The following is a 19,226-nucleotide window of genomic DNA, read 5'->3' as shown; positions in this document are numbered from 1 at the left end:
AAATACAATTATGAAGCATGCACAAAGTATATAGTAATCGCAGGATGAGAAAACTTAATCAGGGAAGGGAAAACCAGAGCCTGCTGTACCAGGTCAATGGAATCTTCCTATTGAATTAGTCCATGATATACTAGATGACAAACTTTTGACCTCACATTCTTCAACAATGACACTGAATACTCACCAACCTAAAAACCTCTACATCCAAGCACCACCACGAGTTAGGCAAAAAGTTCAAACTCCCATGCTCCTGCCAGCTTTGGGTAGTTGGGCATTCTTCCAAGCTCCCATCCATGGCTCCTCTCATCTTCCTCCTCCTACTCAGCCAAATCCTTATCTGCATAGCCGTTGATATCATCAACTCCACCTCGCTGTTGTCTGGGACGACATAGAGGATTGTATCCCAGGGCAAGGAATTCACCTTGGGATTCTACTCCCCGACACAAGGTAACACCACCTCCTCTTCCAGCTCCAACAGCTACTAATTAGCCATATGGTACAGCGACATACTGTCGGTGACGACGGCGACCTCCGACTTGCCGGTTTCCGACCCGGCCAGAGTTGCCTTGGCCATGGGCAGCGATGGCAACCTTGTCCTCTTTGACCACTCCAGGAACATGGAGCTATGGTCGACCAACGTGAGTGTAACCTCCAACTCCACCATGGCCGTCATCAGGGACACCGGTAGCCTCGACGTCACCGACGCGTCGAATTCATCGATAATTTATTGGCGGAGCATAGACCATCCAACAAACACCTGGCTTCCAGGGGGAAAGCTCGGGATGAACAAGATCACCGGTGTGATCCAGAGGCTTGTTCCTTGGAAGAACATGGCAGATCCGTCTCCAGGGCTGTTCACGCTGGAGCTGGACCCAAACGGCACGCTACAGTTTTTCATCCGGTGGAATCTGTCCATAACCTATTGGTCCAGTGGCCCTTGGAACGGCCATAACTTTACCCTTGCACCGGAGATGACAATCGGTCTCACATTCGACATCCCATTCATCAACAATGACATTGAAGGCTACCTCTTCTACTCGCTGAGCGACGTGGGCGGGCAGATCAAGGAGTAAATAGCATAAAACTACTAGTTTACAGGCTATGGTTCCAAAAAACTACCACTTTTTAATTTTTCTCAGAAAGCTACCGAACGCGCGGTCCGCTGTTTCAAAAAACCCAAACCCGCGGTGACTAGCGATTTAACCCGTTTCCTGACGGACCAGGCCCATCTGTCAGCCCACGTGGCCACGCGCGCTCACGGCGCGGCCGTTAACGGCCGTTAGCCGACCGGCCCGGTCGGAACTGGGGTAAATATACCCGCTCGGTCGGTCGGGCACACCCGCTCGCACACTCTCTCGTGCTCGCTCGCTCACTCCCCTGCTCTCACTCCCCTGCTCCAGTACGAGCTCGCCGCCGCTCGCCGTCTTCGAGGCCAGTGGCCGTCGACCTCCTTGCCGCAATGCCTTCCTGGAACGACGAGGAAACCAGCTCGGAGGAGGAGTGCGAGGTTGTCAACATGGACATGGGACTTATGGTAAGTTCTTTGCCACCTAGGGTTAGGGTTAGGTGCTAGTAGCCCTAGGCTACAGCCATGGATGTTGCTGAGTGTAGTGTTGTTGTTGTGTGTGTGATACTGTTCTTGATTAGTGAGGGTGGGGTTTGATTGTAGGATTGAGGTAACCTAGGGTTCATCTGTGTACAGTGTTAGGGTTCATGCTGATTTGGAGATTTTTTAGTGATCAGGTTTAAAGAACAGTGCTTGTTGATTCTGGTATTGAGTGGAGATTGAAACCAGTGTTTGTTGGTTATTATGGTTGCAGGAGGAACCAGACACCACTGTGGAGTCCCTTTTCTGTGGCCAACTTGAGCTTGCTCATCCCAAGTGCATTCTGCACCAACTGAGGCCTATTAAGCGTGTTGCTTTTGAAGGGCCTATAACAGGAAGGCGTTTCTATGGCTGCCCAGTCCAGGTTAGATGCCAATAAACATTTCTGCTATGTATGTTCACTAATGTTTGATATGATGCAGCACTTTGTTTGATATGACAGTCACATATGTAATAACTTATCATATCTCATTTATGTTATTCATTGTTAGAAATTATGAAGTCTATACAAGTTAATCATGGAACTGAAATAAGCTCCTAGTCCATTTGTAATAACTTATCACATTTATAAATGCAGGAAAATGGTGTGAATTGTGGTGTTGTAGAGTGGGTTGATGGGCCTTGGCCAACTGTTCTCCAGAGATGTCTGTGCAAGCTATGGGAGATGTTCCATGAGCAGAACTTTGGAAGGGTACAGGACAAGCAAAAGTTTGAGAAGGAGTTGGCCAGGCTTAAGAGTGAACATGAAAGGGAGTTGGCCAAGCTTAGGACTGAAAATGACAAGCTTTGCATTGAGTACACCAAGCTTGTTGATGATGTATCCAAGATGTTTGATTGGCAGGATGGTAGGGTGGACAAGAAGGTGTACCAGAAACAAGTGGAGGAGGAAGAACTTGAGAAGAAGAAGAAGGAGCTAGAGGAGAAAGCTATGTTGGAGGTGAAGATGGAAAAGCTCAAACTTGCAAAAGAGCAGAGGTGCATTTTGCAGAGCCAAGCTGATATCATCAAGAACACGAGGAAGGCTATGAAGGCTGTTGAAGTTGACAGAGATGTTCTTAAGAAGGAGAAGGCAAAGCTTGAGCTTGTTGTTGCTGAGCTGCTGAAAGAAGGGTATGGCAGCAAGGAGAAGTTAGAGCAAATCAAGGCCATCCTTGAATCTTGAAGCTTGATCTTGGTGAAGTAAGTACATCAAAAGGCCTTTATATAAGGATGTGGCCTGGCATGACTGCAAGTGATTATGGGTGTACATTTTGGGGAAATGTGAAGTTTAACCTAGTGCAAGAACCTTATTTCCTATGTTGTTAAGTTGTAATGGATCACCTATGGTATTAAGTGTTGTAATGGATCTCCTATGCTATTAAGTAGTGGAAATGGATCTCTTATGCTACTAAGTTGTGGAAATGTAGAATGTATGCTACTAAGTGTTCAACTTGATCTTATATCTTTTATATGTTATTTGTTAGCCTACTAATATTATTTCTGTGTGTAATTGGGCTTAGTGGCCCACTAGTCTTTGACCAAATGCAACCCTAGGCCTACTAAACCCAACCCCATCCATCTGTCAATATAAACCCCTCCCCACCCCCACCCTTTCCCAGTTACTCCACCAGCCGCCACCCAAAAGAAAACCACGGATGGATCCTGACATGGGAGATGTCATAGAGGAAGAGGGGGAGGCTGTGGAGGTTAGGACAGCAGCAGCAGCACAGAGGAGGAGGAGGAGGAGGCGCAGGCAGAGGGCACTAGAGGCGGCCCAGGATGAGCAGCAAGAGGAGTTCAACCGCCGACTCTCCGAACTGGAGAAGTGCAATGATGAGAACTAGAGCTGGTTTTCACTGGCGGCAGGGGAAGGTCATTCATGGAGATCATTAGGTGGGCAAGGATGAGGGCAGTCATGGCTCCTCATCCAGCAACTAGGGCCAAGTGGGTCCGTTTCTTTGAGCGCTATGACTGATATGTTCAATCTCATCTCATCCATCTATATACCTATCTATCTATCTTGCTATCTATCTTTCTAGCTATCTGTAAGTCAATTTGAGAGAGAGTTTTGGTAGTATTTGTGAGATTTGGATGTAATCTATGAGACTATCTTTCTATCTATGTAACATTTGGATGTTTCTGAATAAATGTATGCATTTGGTCAGTTATGTATATCTCAGTATCTTATAATGCACTTGGTCAGCAGCACCATCAATTTATCAAGTGTTGAATCCACATGTAGATAACAGTTGCAGATGAATTGAAGTTGCAGACAAGTGCAGAATCCACATAAAGTACCATATTACAAACCAAATCAAACAGTGCAGTATCAAGTACTTAGTGAGGCAGTGTTATGACAAACCAAATCAAACAGTGCACTTGCATACATAACCTAGGATAACAGAGGAGTTCAACCACTTCAGCTAGTTACCACTTGCATAAAAGTAATCTTTCAGCCTCCCAGATGGCTTCCTGACCCTCTTTGACCCATCCTGCACAACACTTGTAGCAGATTGTCTAGGAGCAATGAAAGATCCATTGCCAGCTCTATTGGCAGCAGCTGACTTGGTGTTCTTTGCTGGAGAAGACCTTGATGACCATGCGTTCTTTGCTGGAGAAGACCTTGATCCATTGGCAGAAATAGTTGTGTTAGGTGGTACTAGTGTTGAAGAAGAGGTGTTAGGCCTGCTCTTCTTGAGAGGTGGTGGTACTGCTGTTGTAGCTGGAGCTGCCCTTTTCCTTGACCTAGAAGTTGTCTGTGTTGACACACTTGTTATTGGAGGAGGAGTTGGTGCAGGTGCAGAGGCAGCAGGTACCCTTGGTGGCCTTTGTGCAGTTGCAGCCATTGAAGAACCAGCCTCAGAGTAGTTTGCTCTATTTTCCTACACAACAATATTAGTTAGAACTATTTTCCTACAAATGAAATGAATGTAACAATGCAATGAATGTAACAATGGAATGAATGGACATACCTGGTGCTTGTTCAGCCTCATCTGGAACTTAGGTTTCAAAGGGACACCACAATTGTTGATCCTGTGCCCTTGCTTCTTGCAGTTGCTGCATGTCACTGTACCAATCCTAGAAGTATCCTTTTTAGCTGGCACCTCAAACAGGCCTTTCCTCCTGGCAGTTTGTTTTTTACCTTTCTTTTCTCTAAAAAACAGGGGGAGAAATATCATCACCAGGTGTATGAGGCCAATGGTCAGGACCTGGCACAGGGAATATTATGTGCTTATATGTTTCACAATACATGGGTTTCTTGAAGAAAGCAGAAACATAGTCTTCAGGGTGTATCTTCACTTTCTGCATTGCAGCAATGGCATGACTACAGGGGACAGCTGTCATGTCCCACCTCCTACAGTCACAGGTCTCATTGTTCAAATTAACACAATATGTGTTTTCAGAGCTACTAGTGACCTGCCATATGCCTGGCCCTGCCATGTATGCTTCACAATATTTAGCCCATTTCTTCCCCTCTTCTAAAATCTCTGAATGAGTAGGTGTGATTTCCCATCTGCATGTCTCTGTCTTCTCTCTGATCTTCTGAAACTTAATCATCAGCTTTGTTCTTATGCCCTCTAACATAGTCCTGATTGGTTTCTTCCTAACATCCAATATCATTCTATTGAAAACCTCACTAAGGTTGTTTACTAACAGGTCTGTTTTGCACACAGTGTCCATTTTATACCTAGCCCATGTATGCTCTGGTATCTGTGACAACCACTGCCAAGCTTCTAAACTTTCTTTTTTCAAATTCTCCATGCCTAAATCATGTCCATGTTTGGTAAAGGAATAGGCAGCCTGATCTAAATGTTTCTTAAGTTCCTCTCCTCTGAAACCAGCAGATTGAAAATTGGCATAAATATGTCTAAGACAAAACCTTTGTGGAGAGTCAGGGAATACATCATCTATTGCATTCAACAATCCCTGTTCAATGTAGTGTAATCTTAAGTGTTACTACTGAATAACATTTTACTCATGGCAAATGTAAAGGCAAATGTAAAGACTAGGTTCAGAAAAATACCTTCTGCCTGTCAGACATAATTGTGTATTTGCCAAACTTATTGCCAGTTCCAATGACTGTTCTCAACTGTGTGAGAAACCATGTCCAACTGTCTGTCTCTTCCTTATCAACAACACCAAAAGCTATTGGGAAGATGTTATTGTTGCCATCCCTCCCTGTAGCTGCCAATATCTGCTGACCAGTGCTTAGCTTGATGAAGCAACCATCCAGACCTGCTAACATGATAACATGAGTGCCTAAGTACATCAATGTTTAAAAATCATATAAATTTCTGAATACTTACCTATAAATGGCCTGCATCCATTCAGAAAACCCTCCTTGCATGCAAACAAGCAGTAAAACATATAGTGAAACCTTGGGGTAGGAGCTGGGTTAAGTGGGTCCTCATGTGTTGTTACTATGCACCTACTGCCAGGGTTAGTATCTAGCACACACTGCAGGTTGTCCCTTATTCTGTGATACTGGAGTTTGTGATCTCCTTGCACAACCTCAACTGCTTGCTTCCTTGCCCTATATGCCAAGCTTTTAGGCACATGCACACCAAACTTCTTCTTTGTGTATGACATAATTGTGTCAACACCAGCTCCAGGGTTGGATCTGACTGTATCCTCACAAACCTTAGCAACCCAACTGACTGTCACCTTTGTGTTCTCTCCACTTGCTCCACAAGTGTGATCCAGGTTCATCTTCTTGATACTGAAAGTTGCCTCATGAGCTATCTTGGAGGCAACTATGTAAAACTCACAACCATGTTTTCTCTCAGAGCACCAAGCAATAACCCTAGTTGGTTCATTTCTGTGATACTCAAAATTCCTAAGAGTCCTCACATGAAAATTTCTAAGTGCTTCTCTGAACTCAACTACATTTTCAAAGCACAAATGCATTGAAAACTGCTCATGTGCATCAGGCCTTTTTGGATCATACCATCTCCTCTCCTTCTTCTGCTTCTTCCTACTCTTTCTTCCAGATGGCAGCCTTGGTGCATCCTCTTCATCACTTATGCCAAAATCACCTGGAAAACAGTACTCATCAGCTTCAGGGACATAATCTTCAAACTTGTTGTGCTCAGGCTCACTGTGAGACTTGCTAGTTGGGCCAGGTTTTCTAACTGGCTTAAGCTTTTTGGATGCTTTTGTAGTTACAGCAGCAGGATCCACTACTTCTTCATCTTCAGAAACTATTGGTTCTTCCTCCCAAAACTCAGAAGGTTCTGAGTTAGCTGCACAATAGTGCTCTGCAGTATCAGTGCCAGCCTCATCTTCACCCCTACACCAAGCTTTGTAAGAAATTTTCTCCCCTCTGTAATCACCCCTAAAGAACTCAAAATCTGAAGATGATTTGTCATCTTCAACTTCATCTTCTTCCTCTGGTACATCTTCTTCTTCTTCATCTGCTTCTTCTTCTACATCTTCTTCTTCCACAACTGTTTTCCCCTTGTTCAAATTGCTGCTTTGCTGTGTGTTCATGTAGGGCTCATCAGGGGTTAAAGATGGCAAGATAGCATTAGAGGCAGGGTACAGAACACCTTCTTGTGAAACTCTGTAAACAACAGGTTCACCAACATGATCAATGGGGATTTGTTCCTCATCAGCTGGGCTTGGATCAGTAGCTTTTCTGACACTGATGTTCAGTACCTTCTTATCAACAAATAAGTCAAGCATTTCCTCTAATGCCTCCTCAGTATCCAGGGCCTCCACACCCTCCAGCCCCTTTCCCTCTTCCTTTACATAAGTCATAAATGCATCCATGCCATAGCCCTCCAACTCAACCAATGCTAATATGGTCAGATAACTGATATCTGAGGAAACTGAATACTTTTTCTCCATATTATCTATTCCTTGAAAATGTAGCCTCAAGTCCCAAATCTCATCATCTAAGCTGTAGGATTAAATTGACAAACAATTATTTTTTAAGTCACCGAACATTACTGAACTTTCTTCAGATATCAAGAACATCTATGCACTGACCAAATGAACTAACCAAATGCACTTTCTTCTACACTGACTTAACCAATAAAATACAGTAGCATGCCAAGAACAAACAAATACTAACCCTAGTTCTAATTTGAACTAAAGCACACGGAAATTTAACTAAAGGACCAGTGCTTACCTCACTCCACCAAAGGACGACGCCCAATGGTGGCCGCCTGCTGGATCAGTGTGGATGCGCTTCGCCACTGCCCTAGCCGCGCGGACTTTCGGATCTGAGCTCGCCGGATCCACATGAGCTGCGGGCGGTGATGGCTGCTGCGACCGCTGCGCCGGGAAGCTCGAGCTGCCTAGCCATTTGTCCACCTCTGAGTGTCCACCGCCCTCCTGGCCGGTGCCGCCTTGCCTCAATAGCTCGCCGCCGACGACATTTGGCTGCGCCGCCGCCATCGCCCACCTAGGTCACCGCGGGGGAGAGGAGGGGGAGTGAGAGAGTGTGTGGCCGACCGCCCACTTTGGTTCCGACCGGACCCGGGTCGGCTAACGGCCGTTAACGGCCGCGCCGTGAGCGCCCGTGGCCACGTGGGCTGACAGATGGGCCCAGTCCGTCAGGAAAACGGTTAAAACGCTAGTCACCGCAGGTTTGGGTTTTTTGAAACAGCGGACCGCGCGTTCGGTAGCTTTCTGAGAAAAATTAAAAAGTGGTAGTTTTTTGGAACCATAGCCTGTAAACTAGTAGTTTTATGCTATTTACTCCAGATCAAGCATCTGTCATGGATGGATTCCTCGCAGCAGTGGATGTTAGTCTGGGCCCAGCCACCGATCCAGTGCGAGGTTTTATGCGCTTTGTGGGGCATACGACAGCTGCAACCTCAATGCCCTGACGCACTGCAGCTTTTTTTTGAGAATCTGACGCACTGCAGCTGTGTCAAGGGGTTCAGTCAGAAGGTCGAAATCACTAACTAAGAAGTACTCGTTGCAAAGAACACTCCACCTTCCCAGGTCACGACAAGTGGGCGCACATGCAGCGCGCCACTTGTCGCAACCTGGGAGTTTTCCCTTTTTCGTAGATCCGTTTATTCAACACGTTTTATCTCTTAAACCGTGCGTCCAAATCTCAAACCGTTTTCACCATTGAATTCCTCGCGTCGAGATCTTCAAAACTAGATCCCATGTTGATAGATTTTGACGAACTTTTTTTTCACGAAAAACCCGGACGAAAAAACCAAACCGGGAGCACGGTTTTTTCCCTTTCCGAAAGAGGCACGCCCGTGCCTCTCGCGAAATTACAACCGTACCTCTCGTGGAAGCAAAACCGTGACTCTCGTGGAAGGAAAAAAAACAGAAAACGCGTTTTTTTTTTCCTTTCCGAAAGAGGCACGCCTGTGACTCTCGCGAAAGCACAACCGTGCCTCTGGCGAAAGCAAAACCACGACTCTTGCGAAAGAAAGAAAACAGAAAACGCGTATTTTTTTCCGTGACTCTCGTGAAAGCACAACCGTGCCTCTCGCGGAAGCAAAACCGTGACTCTCGCGAAAGAAAAAAAACAGAAAACGCGTTTTGTTTTTCCCTTTTCGAGAGGCACGGCCGTGACTCTCGCGAAAGCACAACCGTGCCTCTTGCGAAAGTAAAACCGTGACTCTCGCGAAAAAAAAGGCACGGCCATGACTCTCGCTAAAGCACAACCGTGCCTCTCGCGGGAGAAAAACCGTGACTTTTCGCGAAAGAAAAAAAACGCGTTTTTTCGCACAATTTTTTTTTTGTCAAAAAGCTAAGGAAGACCGGCGGAAAACCAAAACCTCGAAAAAAAAGAAGAAAAAACCGTTTAAAAAGCCGAAAACGCGTGCAAAAAATAAAAAAATAAATCCGGAGGGAGCGTCCAGAACACGACACGTGACGAATGGCTGAGAGCGCGCCAAGTGGCACTGATCGTTGCGAGACTCCCGAAGAAACGCTCGTTAACTAGTTGCTCTCCCCAGAAGGTTCAGAGTGACTGGGACCTCCAGGATTACAGCGGCGGGTGCAAGAGGCCACCAAAGCCCAAGGAACTCCAGATAAAGGCCCGTTGAGAAAAGAGCCCAACAAAGCCGCCCACTTACAGAGCCCGCGCAGATCACAGCCGTCCGATGAAGCACTAGGGTTTCACCCCGGGTATATAATTCATCCCCACGACCCCTCCTCCAAAACCTTAGACGCGAACGCCCTCCTCCTCCCCTCCTGCCCCCGAGCGCCGCCGCCGCCGCCGCCGCCGACTGCAGCCATGGTAAGCGTCTCCCCCCTCCCATCTCCGCCCTCCTCCTTCTCCTCTCGCGGATCCCGCCTCGTATGCTGACGTTCGTGATCCTTCTCTGGCCGCAGTCGCTGATCGCGGGTGAGGAGTTCCAGCACATCCTGCGTGTGCTCAACACCAACGTCGACGGTAAGCAGAAGATCATGTTCGCGCTGACCTCCATCAAGGGTGTGGGCCGCCGCTTCTCCAACATCGTCTGCAAGAAGGCCGACATCGACATGAACAAGAGGTGAGGAACACCGTCCGTCCCCCTTTCTCGCCAGATCTCGTCGCGGTCGGTGTGGTGCTGAGCCGTGCGCTGTGCTCTGTGGTGGGCGTGCAGGGCCGGAGAGCTTTCCTCGGAGGAGATGGACCGCCTGATGGCGGTGGTGCACAACCCGCGCCAGTTCAAGGTGCCGGACTGGTTCCTCAACAGGAAGAAGGACTACAAGGACGGCAGGTTCTCCCAGGTCGTGTCCAACGCCGTGGACATGAAGCTCAGGGATGACCTTGAGAGGCTCAAGAAGATCAGGTATAAACTCCTCCCCCTCTTGTTTGTTTTGGCTTCATACTGTTTACTGGTTGATCGATGATTATGCGCTAGGTTCAACTGGTTATGATGCTGTTAACTAACATCTTGCACATGCTTTAGTAGCTGCAGTAGTTGATATCTCATCCAGTACTTTACAGTCTAGTCTTGGGATTGGCATAGTGGGTTTCTCTAAGCAGATCTTCGGACATTAGAATGCCTGAAACGCGTTTATTCTGTTGTTCTTGATGTGCATAGTGTTTTTCTGGTAGCATGTGCTGACTTCATCTGCTTCATTCTGTAGTGGTTTATCCTGTGAAATAGGCCTAACCTAGTCCAGCGTTAGCTTGTGTAGATCGGAATTAATGTTTCTTTTCTGCAAAAATACAATGTCATATGTCTGTATTTACTCTTATTAACGAGAAGCCCTGCTCTCAAGTTATAAAGGCAAGTAGCAGTTTTGGTTACAAAAGTTCAGTTTGGTCAATCTGTTAGGACTAGCCTGTCTATTACTTGTACATATTCATCTGTATCCTTCTGGTGTACCTTGTATGTGACCCAGTAGTTCTGTATAGCAATGCTTTGTTTCCAAGAGATGTATGGTGATGCCTGATTCCTTTAGACTAAACTGTTGCAGTAGCCTTGTCCTAGTGCATAGATGCGTGAGTAATCACTTATGCTTGAAACCCTCCTCTTTTCCAGGAACCATCGTGGTCTGCGTCACTACTGGGGCGTGCGTGTCCGTGGTCAGCACACCAAGACTACCGGCAGGAGAGGAAAGACTGTTGGTGTCTCCAAGAAGCGATAAGCTGCTTCACAACGATCCCCCATAGCTTTTCTACTACTGTGTTGGTCCATTTCCAGAATCTTAAGGAGTGTTCTTGTTTAGACGATTACCTTGGATGATGTTTTGCCCTAGATAATGTCTTTGTTCTGGAACCTTTAATATATTGTATCTTGAATTCCTTCTTGAACTCTTTGAGAGTTTGTTTTGCCATGGGCTTTAGTCATTTCAATGGTTGGCAAGAGCTCGTCTATTCTTATGCATTTATGTGCATTACAGGTTTGTTGGCTAATTGAATCCTGTTTTTTTTTTGGGTGTGCCCGGTCTATTGCCAGGTTTGTTGGTGTAATTCGTTCACTGAACTGTTAACATAGGTTGGCCTAATTAGGTGTCGTTGCTTATCTGCTTAACTAATGAAAGGCTTAGATTTTTGCATTTTTGTTTATGAATACAACATTTCCGTCATTATTATTATTGTCACGATGTTGAGTCTGATTGGTGCGCTCTTGTTTGCCATGTTGTCAAATATGCAATTCTGACTTCCAACCCTAAAATAATTTAGGTTTGACTTATATAGACCTTGTTTATGGTTCCGGTGATGAAAAACCTGTTAAATCATACCATCTTTCGGGACTGATTGGTTGCTATGCGTCCATGCTGTCATTCTGCAATTCTGAGGACAAATTATGTTGAAGACCCCCTTTATTAGTTGATCCTTTTGTTTTATGTATCTGTGGGGCTTGATTTTTTCCAGGGGCAGACTTTATGGGGATGAGTCGCTTCCCCTACTTTTAATTGTGAGGGGCAGCGAATAACATTCTCCAAAATTGCTCCTGCTTATCATTATATGTTTATGACTTTTAGTTGGCCCTTTTTTATTCAGTTAAGTTCCCGAGTCCAGTGATGCCACATCTTTGAGACCTGACTTTTCTTCCTTGATGAAAATCATAAGCATAATCCCTGAGGTCTACTGATTCGACCTTCTGTTATTCCTTGATCCTCTTTCTTCACTCTTGATTGACTATTCTTTTGCTTGATGGAGGTGCATTTGCTTCTTACCGTTCAACAATCAATCTCCATTCTACTTAACTACTGGAAATCTTGAGTATGGAAGAGCTGAGGATACCGCAGTTCAATTTTTCTTTCCTAGTCTGTTTGTGGATTGCAGATTGTTGTTCATGCATCCTTGTGATCACCTGTGCTGGTAAAATAAAGTGATCTGATTCATGTGTTGATGAGATATTATCACCTAGAGGGAAGCAACGATATACCTGATATTGTTCGTTTGTGTTTATTTTTTGTTATTTTGTCCTTGTTTTGGGCTCCTGATGACTGTATATGATGTTGAAAACCGTCTGAAGATGATCGAACTAAATATTTTTGTTCTTGTTCCCGCCCTGAAACAATTGATTTTGTTGTTTATCTCATGTTTTCTGACGTTGAAAACTGTCCGATGATGATCAATTTAAATACTTCCGTTCTTCTGATGTGCTATTTTGTGGTGTGGTGCGGAATCAATTTGGAGACCTGAACTGAGGAAATGCTTCATTATATCTTCCCTCCCAAAACAACATTTTTTGGTGCGCATTCATTACCAATTCCTGAGGATGATTTTTGTTCCTCGTGGTAATTAGTCTCGGACGCTACATGCGATTCTCTAATGTGTGGTATATCCTGATTGGTGGCGTCCTCTGTGCCAGCTTATCCTGGAAACGCCACATACATTCACATGCCGTCCTCTATTTTTTTTTCTTTGTCTTTCTGGATCTAAATGTGCCGGCCGTGATAGATTGTACGAGCATTTGATTTTTATTGTTTTTTCGAACTGATAAATATGGATGTGGATGATGAGATCACAAGTAAAAATACAGTTATTCCTGTCTTACTTCCTCGGAAGGGTGCTGAGAATACTTTTAAGGATGCGTCTGGCTAGCGGCCGTTGGCCTGGTAGCGCTCGCGAGCGGCCGGAAAAGGTAACTTTTTGTCCCCACTGTTTCCATAAAGGAAACTTTGTTCCGACCCCTAAAATCCATGAAGAATCAGAAAACAAAGGCCAATCGGTATCACATGATAGCCCACTAACTCCCGAAGCCTCCATGCACCCCTCGCCCACACTTCCTTCTCCACAGGGCTCCTTCTTTTCAACGAAAGAAAGGGTCCTAGCCTGGATCCAAAACAGAGCTATAATGGCAAAGCAATGAACGCAAGAACGGAAGTGGTAAAGAAGAGGGAGGAGAGAGGCGTACCAGGCAGTCTCCATCAGGTAGCCAGCTTGTGACCGTCGTTCAACATTATTTGCTTCATTACTCTCATTTCCTTGAACAATATCTTGGGGTTTGCAAAAAAAAGGTAGAGGTGATTAGTTATCATTACATACAAATATTTGTTCTCTGGAAAACTAGATTAAAAAGTTGAGGATGGTAACTTGATATCCTGTTTGTTCTGCAACTAGAAATACTTGTGATGATAACTAATGAGATATTCTTGTGCGACTAGAAATGCTGATGATGTCAACTAATGAGATATTTTTGTGCAATTAGAGAGGCTGAGGATGTCAACTACTTGGATAATGTTGTCCAACTAGAATTGCAGAGGGTGCCAACTAAATAGATACTCTTCTGCAACTAGAAAGCCTGAGGGTGCCAATCATTAGATACTATTGGGCAATCCTCAAATTTTTCAAGTGTTGGCGCCGCCTCTGGCAGCGCTGCTTTTCTTCTACCTCGAGCTGCCTCCCACAACTCTATTTGGGTTCCTCTCTTCTTCTCTTCTATGGTTTCTCTCAAGAACACACACACACATGGTGAAACTGCACACACACGCATGTATAACAAGGAAGAAAAACAACTAACTTTGCCGAGAGGTACTCTTTCTTGGCAACCACAAGTGCTACATCTTTTCTCTTGAGCCCTCACGGCCTCTATTTTCTCATTGCTCAGTGTGACATATATATACATAGACTGTTGGCCATCACGCACAACCTGGCCGGGCCACTAAGTCACGCACGAACTAACAGGCCGCCATGCTCGGCCATTAACAAACTAATCCATGCATGCACTACCACACCCACTAACTGGCCTTATCCTACTCCAGGCATCTCTGCAGGATCCTAACGACTATGCATCTAACCCCCTCAACATGCAGAACTACATGCACGGCCAGTACTTGGGCAGCCTCATGAACGGCCATAGACCGAACCAAACTAGCATGTATACAACTGATAATGACTTGCCGGATCGCCCGGTTCAACCTCTTCATGCAGCCCGTCACGCTCCAGCCTCTCACGCACTTGCCGCATCACACGGCCATGCTGCCTCGCGTAGCACTGCAGCCTCACGCTGCCATCGGCATCTCGCCGTGCTCGCCGTATCGCACGGCAGCCCAACATCTCGCCTCCTCTGCATGCTGAGCTGAAGCTTCACGGGACAAACATCAACCTACACTAGACTACATGCTAAACGAAAATACAACGCAGATACATAATCAAGATTAATCCTAACATTAAGATGGGATTAATCTGAATTCTTGTGCAACTAGAGAGGCTGAAGATGTCAACTACTTGGATAATGTTGTCCAACTAGAATCGTAGAGGGTGCCAACTAAATAGATACTCTTCTGCAACTAGAAAACTTGAGGGTGCCAAGTCACTAGATACTGTTGGGCAATCCCTCAAAAAATTTAAGATGGGATTAATCTGAATTCTTGTGCAACTAGAGAGGCTGAGGATGTCAACTACTTGGATACTGTTGTCCAACTAGAATTGCTGAGGGTGCCAACTAAATAAATACTCTTCTGCAACTAGAAAACCTGAGGGTGCCAAGTCGTTAGATACTGTTGGGCAATCCTCAATTTTTTTAGATGGGACTAATCTGAGTTCTTGTGCAACTAGAGAAGCTGAGGATGTCAACTAGTTGTATATTGTTGTGCAACTAGAATTACTGAGGTTGCCAACTAATTAGATACTATTCTGCAACTAGAAAGTCTGAGGATGCCAAGTCATTACATACTCTTGGGACAATTCTAAAAAACTTGAAGATGCAACGTTGAGCAACTGAGAAAGTTCAGCATGCCAATGCTTAATTAGTCCTTCTGCAACTATGTATGAAAATTAATACACTTGGTTGCCTATATGTGGAGTAAAAAATATCCCTGGTGGAATTTTATGTTACCTCAGCGGCTGCTGCAGAAGAATACCATCGACTGTGCAACTGGTTAGCCTTCACTGTGCAACTTCATAAGTTGGCTAGCCAACTGAGACATGTATATGTGTCATCCAACTACATTTGCGTTCATGTGCAACTATTACAACAAACTAGCCAACTGGTTACTTATATGCATGCGACTTATGAGAAAACAAAGAAACCACACGGATGCATTTACGAGAAAAAGAGGTCAATAATGTAATGAAGCTCTACAGAGAGTATCATGTTTAACGAGACAATTGCAGTCTAGGCAAGAATAGATGGATCAAATAAGGATCATGAACCATACCAGTAGTGACAAAATCTGAACAGCTCACCGTGAAAATCCAACTCAAACCCACCACTATAATCCTAACCGCCGTACAAACCCACCACTCATCCTAGTCGACGTAGCTCCTTGAGAAAGATGCCGAAACTCCTGTATAGATCAACACTCCAATCATCAACGTTCCAAGCATCATACCGGAGATTGACTAGTAGGATCACAAAAGTGATGCATCTGTACATGAATTTGACTGCATTTCCTGAAAAAATACCTAGAAGAGGTTGAGTTAACAATATGTGAGAATGAAAATGTTGTTAATATTTCAGTACTAGTACTATTTGGGTAAGGTAGCAGACTAGACAAGCATATGTGGAGGTGAATTAGATGTCTGAATAAAAATTGTCAATAACATGTAGATGAACTGCACAGACATCAAAAATCTGATTGCTCCCATCAATATCCGGCAGATTAGACTATAGTTGTTACACTACAAATTTGTATTTTCTACTCCAGCTGCCATAGAAAACCCAAGTTGAATCAACATTGCAATTAAATTTCCCGTGTCCAGACTACTAAATATATGAACTTTCCAAAGTAAATTTATGAAGTAGGAAAATGACAGAGTATTAACCAGATTTAGATCCAACAATATTCATTCCTATAAATCCAAACAAGTTCACGGCTGAATCCTCTCGAAGAGAGAGAGAGAGAGAGAGAGAGAGAGAGAGAGATCAGAGGTTGCTTGGGGGGGGGGGGATAAATCAGTGGAGAGAAGGAAGGGGAATACTACCTGCATGTGATGGGCACTTGAGTAGGCGATGGAGCCCTCACGGCTAAGTGCGAGGATTCACAGCTGTGCGCAGCCGCGGAGCGGCGTGTGCCCATCGCAGAAGATGAGTCGCGGCGGCGCCGGAGGTTGGGGATTGCTTCCTGCGGCGGCTCATGGTGGCGCCCTGGAGGGAAAGATGCGAGGCCTGCTGGGGTGGCGATGGGCAATCGCGACGGCGAGTTGGCGTTGTCAGGAGGCGGCGCGAGGGAGGACCGGAGGAGGCGGGGTGCACAGCGGCGGTGGTTAGTGGAGGAAGAAGGTCGTGCTGCTCGGGAGTGGAGAAGATTTTCCTTTTTTCTTTTAGTGGAGAGATGGACTGAGCGTGTGAGGTCGCTGTCCGCTGTCGCGTAGCGCCGCCGCTCGGTGTCGCGAAACAGTGCGCGTGCACTTTTAAGATTTTAGGTACTTTTAATCTGACACGATTACTTCCATCATCTTGTGCAGCATGATTTGGCTTGGATTGCGAGTATGAAGAAGAAAATCATTCGGATTCCCATTGATTTGTAATAAACATGAGATCTTCAACCAGCTACTTCTGACTCGTCATACAATCTGCCATCAATCACAAGTAAAAAATGCAGTTATCCCTGTCTTACTTCCTCGAAAGGGTGCTGAGAATACTTTGAATCTGACACAGATTACTCCTAGTATGTACATATGCTGAGAATACTTTGAATCTCTGTGCACTGTTATTTTTCTAGTAGTACCTGTGTAGAAGATTTTGGCCGGTGATGCAATGCATTTTTTGCTGAACAAACACATTGAATTGTCACGAACAGTTTTGTGAGAGGAGACTGATGAGCAGCTTTGACCTAGTCTTTCGGATCAGTCTAGTTGCCTTCAGTTCTCCAATGCCCTCGGTACTCCTAGTTAAGTGAAGATTTCAGCCTTCAGCCAAGAGAAGCCCAACTGGATAAGTACAGGGTTATGCCCATGATGATTAGCTACATGTTGGAATTACTGTCAGATTTTTAAGTGGCGAAAATTTATGCAGTTTTCTGAGGTTTTAACAGATGAAAGCATTGTTCTCTTAGCTACAAGTATGATTTCACTGTTTGTTTCATCAGAAACAATCTGGGATGGAAGGATTCCAACCTCCGAGTAACGGGACCAAAACCAGCTGCCTTACCACTTGGCCACGCCCCATTTTGGGTTTTAGACTTTTGGGGATAGTTGCTTCCCCAGCGAATAACATTCTCCAAAATTGCCTGATTTTAATTTATCCTTTTCTATTCGGTTCAGTTCTGTAAGTCCAGTGATGGCACATCTTTGAGACCTGAGTTTTCTCTGTTGATGAAAAACATAAGCATATTACCTGAGGGATACTGATTTGATCTTCTATTATTCCTTTATCCTCTTTCTTCACTTCTGCTTGATTGAGTGCGTTTGCCTAGAAAGCATTGTCTGACAGCTCAACCATCAATCACAATGGTACGTTCCTTGTTCCGAAAATCTTGAATATGGAAGAGTTGGTGACCTGAACTGAGGATACTGCAGTTTGATTCTTCTTTCCTAGTCTGTTTCTGGACCGCAGATTGTTGTTCTTGGATCCTGGTGAGTGGTGCTCACCTGTGTTCGTAAAATATAGTTGTCTGATTCATGTGTTGATGAGATATATATTATCACCTAGAGCGATCAGAAGCAATGACATACCTCATATTGTTATTTATTTGTTTTCTAGTTGCCATTTTGTTCCTGTTTTTGCCTCCTGATGGCTGGACAAATATCCTAAGAAAAATACTGTGATACAATTATGCAAATGTTCTGAGGGTGCCCTCAGAAAGTTACTTCTTATTATTGTCATGGCACAGTGTGGAAGCAATTTGGAGATATGAACTGAGGAAACACTTAATTCTATCTTCTTCCCGGCCCAAAACAATGGTTTTTGTTGTTTATCTGATTTTTTCTGATGTTGAAAACTGTCTGATGATGATCAAACTAAATACTTTCGCTCTTCTGATGCGCTATCTCATGACGCGGTGCGGAAGCAATTTGGAGACCTGAATTGGGGAAATACTTAAATTTAAATTCTTCCTGCCCCAAATCAATGGTTTTTTGTTGTCTATCTTGTGTTTTCTGATGTTGAAAACTGTCTGATGATGAAACCAATTACTTTCGTTCTTCTGATGTGCTATCTCATGGTACAGTGCGGAAGCAATTTTCAGACCTGAACTGAGGAAGTACTTCATTTTATCTTCTTCCCGCCCCAAATAATGGTTTTTGTTGTTTATCTCATGTTTTCTGATGTTGAAAACTGTCCAATGATGATCAAACTAAATACTTTCGTTCTTCTGATGCGCTACCTCATGGCGTGGTGTGGAAGCAATTTGGAGACCTGAACTGAGGAAATACTTAGTTATATCTTATCCCTGCCCAAAAACAATGCTTCAATGGAAAATGTTATGTGTTTGTTCCTGTTAACAGTTTGGTCATCCTGTAGAGGGAAGCATAGATTAATCGGAAACACTGGCCAGCATTAAACAGCACGACGCATTACCAAACTGCGTCGTGTTACCTGTCTTCTGGCACATTTATTAATGTAAGAAATGTGCATATCTTCCCCTAGGCTATGTTTTTCTTTCTTGAGGTTTTGGTTTTGCTTCTGAATTTGTTGCCTACTCCTACATTCATTTGGTGGATGAAGCGATCATTAAACAGAACTTTCAGATTCAGAGCATTGGCGCTGGCGTAGATGTTGCAGCAGAAACTCTGTTAATCATTGCATAGCTTTTAACAGAACTCTCCTCATCTTTTTGGGTATCAGGGAAGGCATATTTGGTTAGGCAATCTGCATGATACGCTCATAATACC

At 44.6% G+C, this 19,226-nt stretch overlaps 1 protein-coding gene, 1 long non-coding RNA gene, 8 other non-coding genes and 5 pseudogenes across 10 annotated transcripts; 14 read left to right on the top strand and 1 right to left on the bottom strand.

Annotated features, from left to right (window-relative positions):
- The first annotated feature begins 293 nt into the window (after positions 1-293).
- LOC123121005 (G-type lectin S-receptor-like serine/threonine-protein kinase At2g19130) lies at positions 294-8,503 on the top strand (annotated as a pseudogene).
- A 1,138-nt stretch (positions 8,504-9,641) lies between these two features.
- Positions 9,642-11,361, top strand: LOC123123169 (40S ribosomal protein S18). The gene is made up of 4 exons (XM_044543635.1): positions 9,642-9,800; positions 9,896-10,056; positions 10,150-10,338; positions 11,038-11,361. The coding sequence occupies exons 1-4, from the start codon at positions 9,798-9,800 to the stop codon at positions 11,141-11,143; spliced, it is 459 nt and encodes a 152-aa protein (XP_044399570.1). The 5' UTR covers positions 9,642-9,797; the 3' UTR covers positions 11,144-11,361.
- Positions 11,362-11,708: 347 nt separating this feature from the next.
- LOC123126913 (small nucleolar RNA SNORD96 family) lies at positions 11,709-11,801 on the top strand. The gene has a single exon (XR_006462116.1). It is a non-coding gene; the product is annotated as a small nucleolar RNA SNORD96 family (small nucleolar RNA).
- Positions 11,802-12,015: 214 nt separating this feature from the next.
- LOC123126967 (small nucleolar RNA R66) lies at positions 12,016-12,087 on the top strand. Its single transcript, XR_006462155.1, has one exon. It is a non-coding gene; the product is annotated as a small nucleolar RNA R66 (small nucleolar RNA).
- Positions 12,088-12,565: 478 nt separating this feature from the next.
- Positions 12,566-12,661, top strand: LOC123126950 (uncharacterized; annotated as a pseudogene).
- Positions 12,662-12,712: 51 nt separating this feature from the next.
- Positions 12,713-12,846, top strand: LOC123126446 (small nucleolar RNA snoR80). Its single transcript, XR_006461693.1, has one exon. It is a non-coding gene; the product is annotated as a small nucleolar RNA snoR80 (small nucleolar RNA).
- Positions 12,847-12,955: 109 nt separating this feature from the next.
- On the top strand, positions 12,956-13,046 carry LOC123126362 (small nucleolar RNA R38). Its single transcript, XR_006461643.1, has one exon. It is a non-coding gene; the product is annotated as a small nucleolar RNA R38 (small nucleolar RNA).
- LOC123123170 (uncharacterized) lies at positions 12,980-14,363 on the bottom strand. Its single transcript, XR_006460533.1, has 3 exons — positions 13,972-14,363; positions 13,366-13,447; positions 12,980-13,283 (listed from the first exon to the last, which is right to left on the bottom strand). It is a non-coding gene; the product is annotated as an uncharacterized lncRNA (long non-coding RNA).
- A 2,514-nt stretch (positions 14,364-16,877) lies between these two features.
- LOC123126349 (small nucleolar RNA R12) lies at positions 16,878-16,959 on the top strand. The gene has a single exon (XR_006461639.1). It is a non-coding gene; the product is annotated as a small nucleolar RNA R12 (small nucleolar RNA).
- A 383-nt stretch (positions 16,960-17,342) lies between these two features.
- LOC123126440 (small nucleolar RNA snoR77Y) lies at positions 17,343-17,425 on the top strand. Its single transcript, XR_006461688.1, has one exon. It is a non-coding gene; the product is annotated as a small nucleolar RNA snoR77Y (small nucleolar RNA).
- A 241-nt stretch (positions 17,426-17,666) lies between these two features.
- On the top strand, positions 17,667-17,738 carry LOC123126966 (small nucleolar RNA R66). The gene has a single exon (XR_006462154.1). It is a non-coding gene; the product is annotated as a small nucleolar RNA R66 (small nucleolar RNA).
- A 596-nt stretch (positions 17,739-18,334) lies between these two features.
- On the top strand, positions 18,335-18,430 carry LOC123126952 (uncharacterized; annotated as a pseudogene).
- A 74-nt stretch (positions 18,431-18,504) lies between these two features.
- On the top strand, positions 18,505-18,597 carry LOC123126953 (uncharacterized; annotated as a pseudogene).
- Positions 18,598-18,669: 72 nt separating this feature from the next.
- LOC123126948 (uncharacterized) lies at positions 18,670-18,765 on the top strand (annotated as a pseudogene).
- A 31-nt stretch (positions 18,766-18,796) lies between these two features.
- LOC123126469 (small nucleolar RNA snoR137) lies at positions 18,797-18,948 on the top strand. Its single transcript, XR_006461712.1, has one exon. It is a non-coding gene; the product is annotated as a small nucleolar RNA snoR137 (small nucleolar RNA).
- The last annotated feature ends 278 nt before the right edge of the window (positions 18,949-19,226 follow it).

Source organism: Triticum aestivum, chromosome 5D (genome assembly GCF_018294505.1).
Source record: "Triticum aestivum cultivar Chinese Spring chromosome 5D, IWGSC CS RefSeq v2.1, whole genome shotgun sequence".
Taxonomy (NCBI): domain Eukaryota; kingdom Viridiplantae; phylum Streptophyta; class Magnoliopsida; order Poales; family Poaceae; genus Triticum; species Triticum aestivum.
Note: the sequence above shows the minus strand (reverse complement) of the source record. Positions and strands in the feature narration are given on the sequence as shown.

Bases quoted from the DNA above. Each gene is read 5' to 3' on its own strand.
- LOC123123169 (XM_044543635.1), top strand. The intron at 10,057-10,149 runs GTGAGGAACACC...GTGGGCGTGCAG, and splicing joins GACATCGACATGAACAAGAG to GGCCGGAGAGCTTTCCTCGG. The intron at 10,339-11,037 runs GTATAAACTCCT...CCTCTTTTCCAG, and splicing joins GAGAGGCTCAAGAAGATCAG to GAACCATCGTGGTCTGCGTC.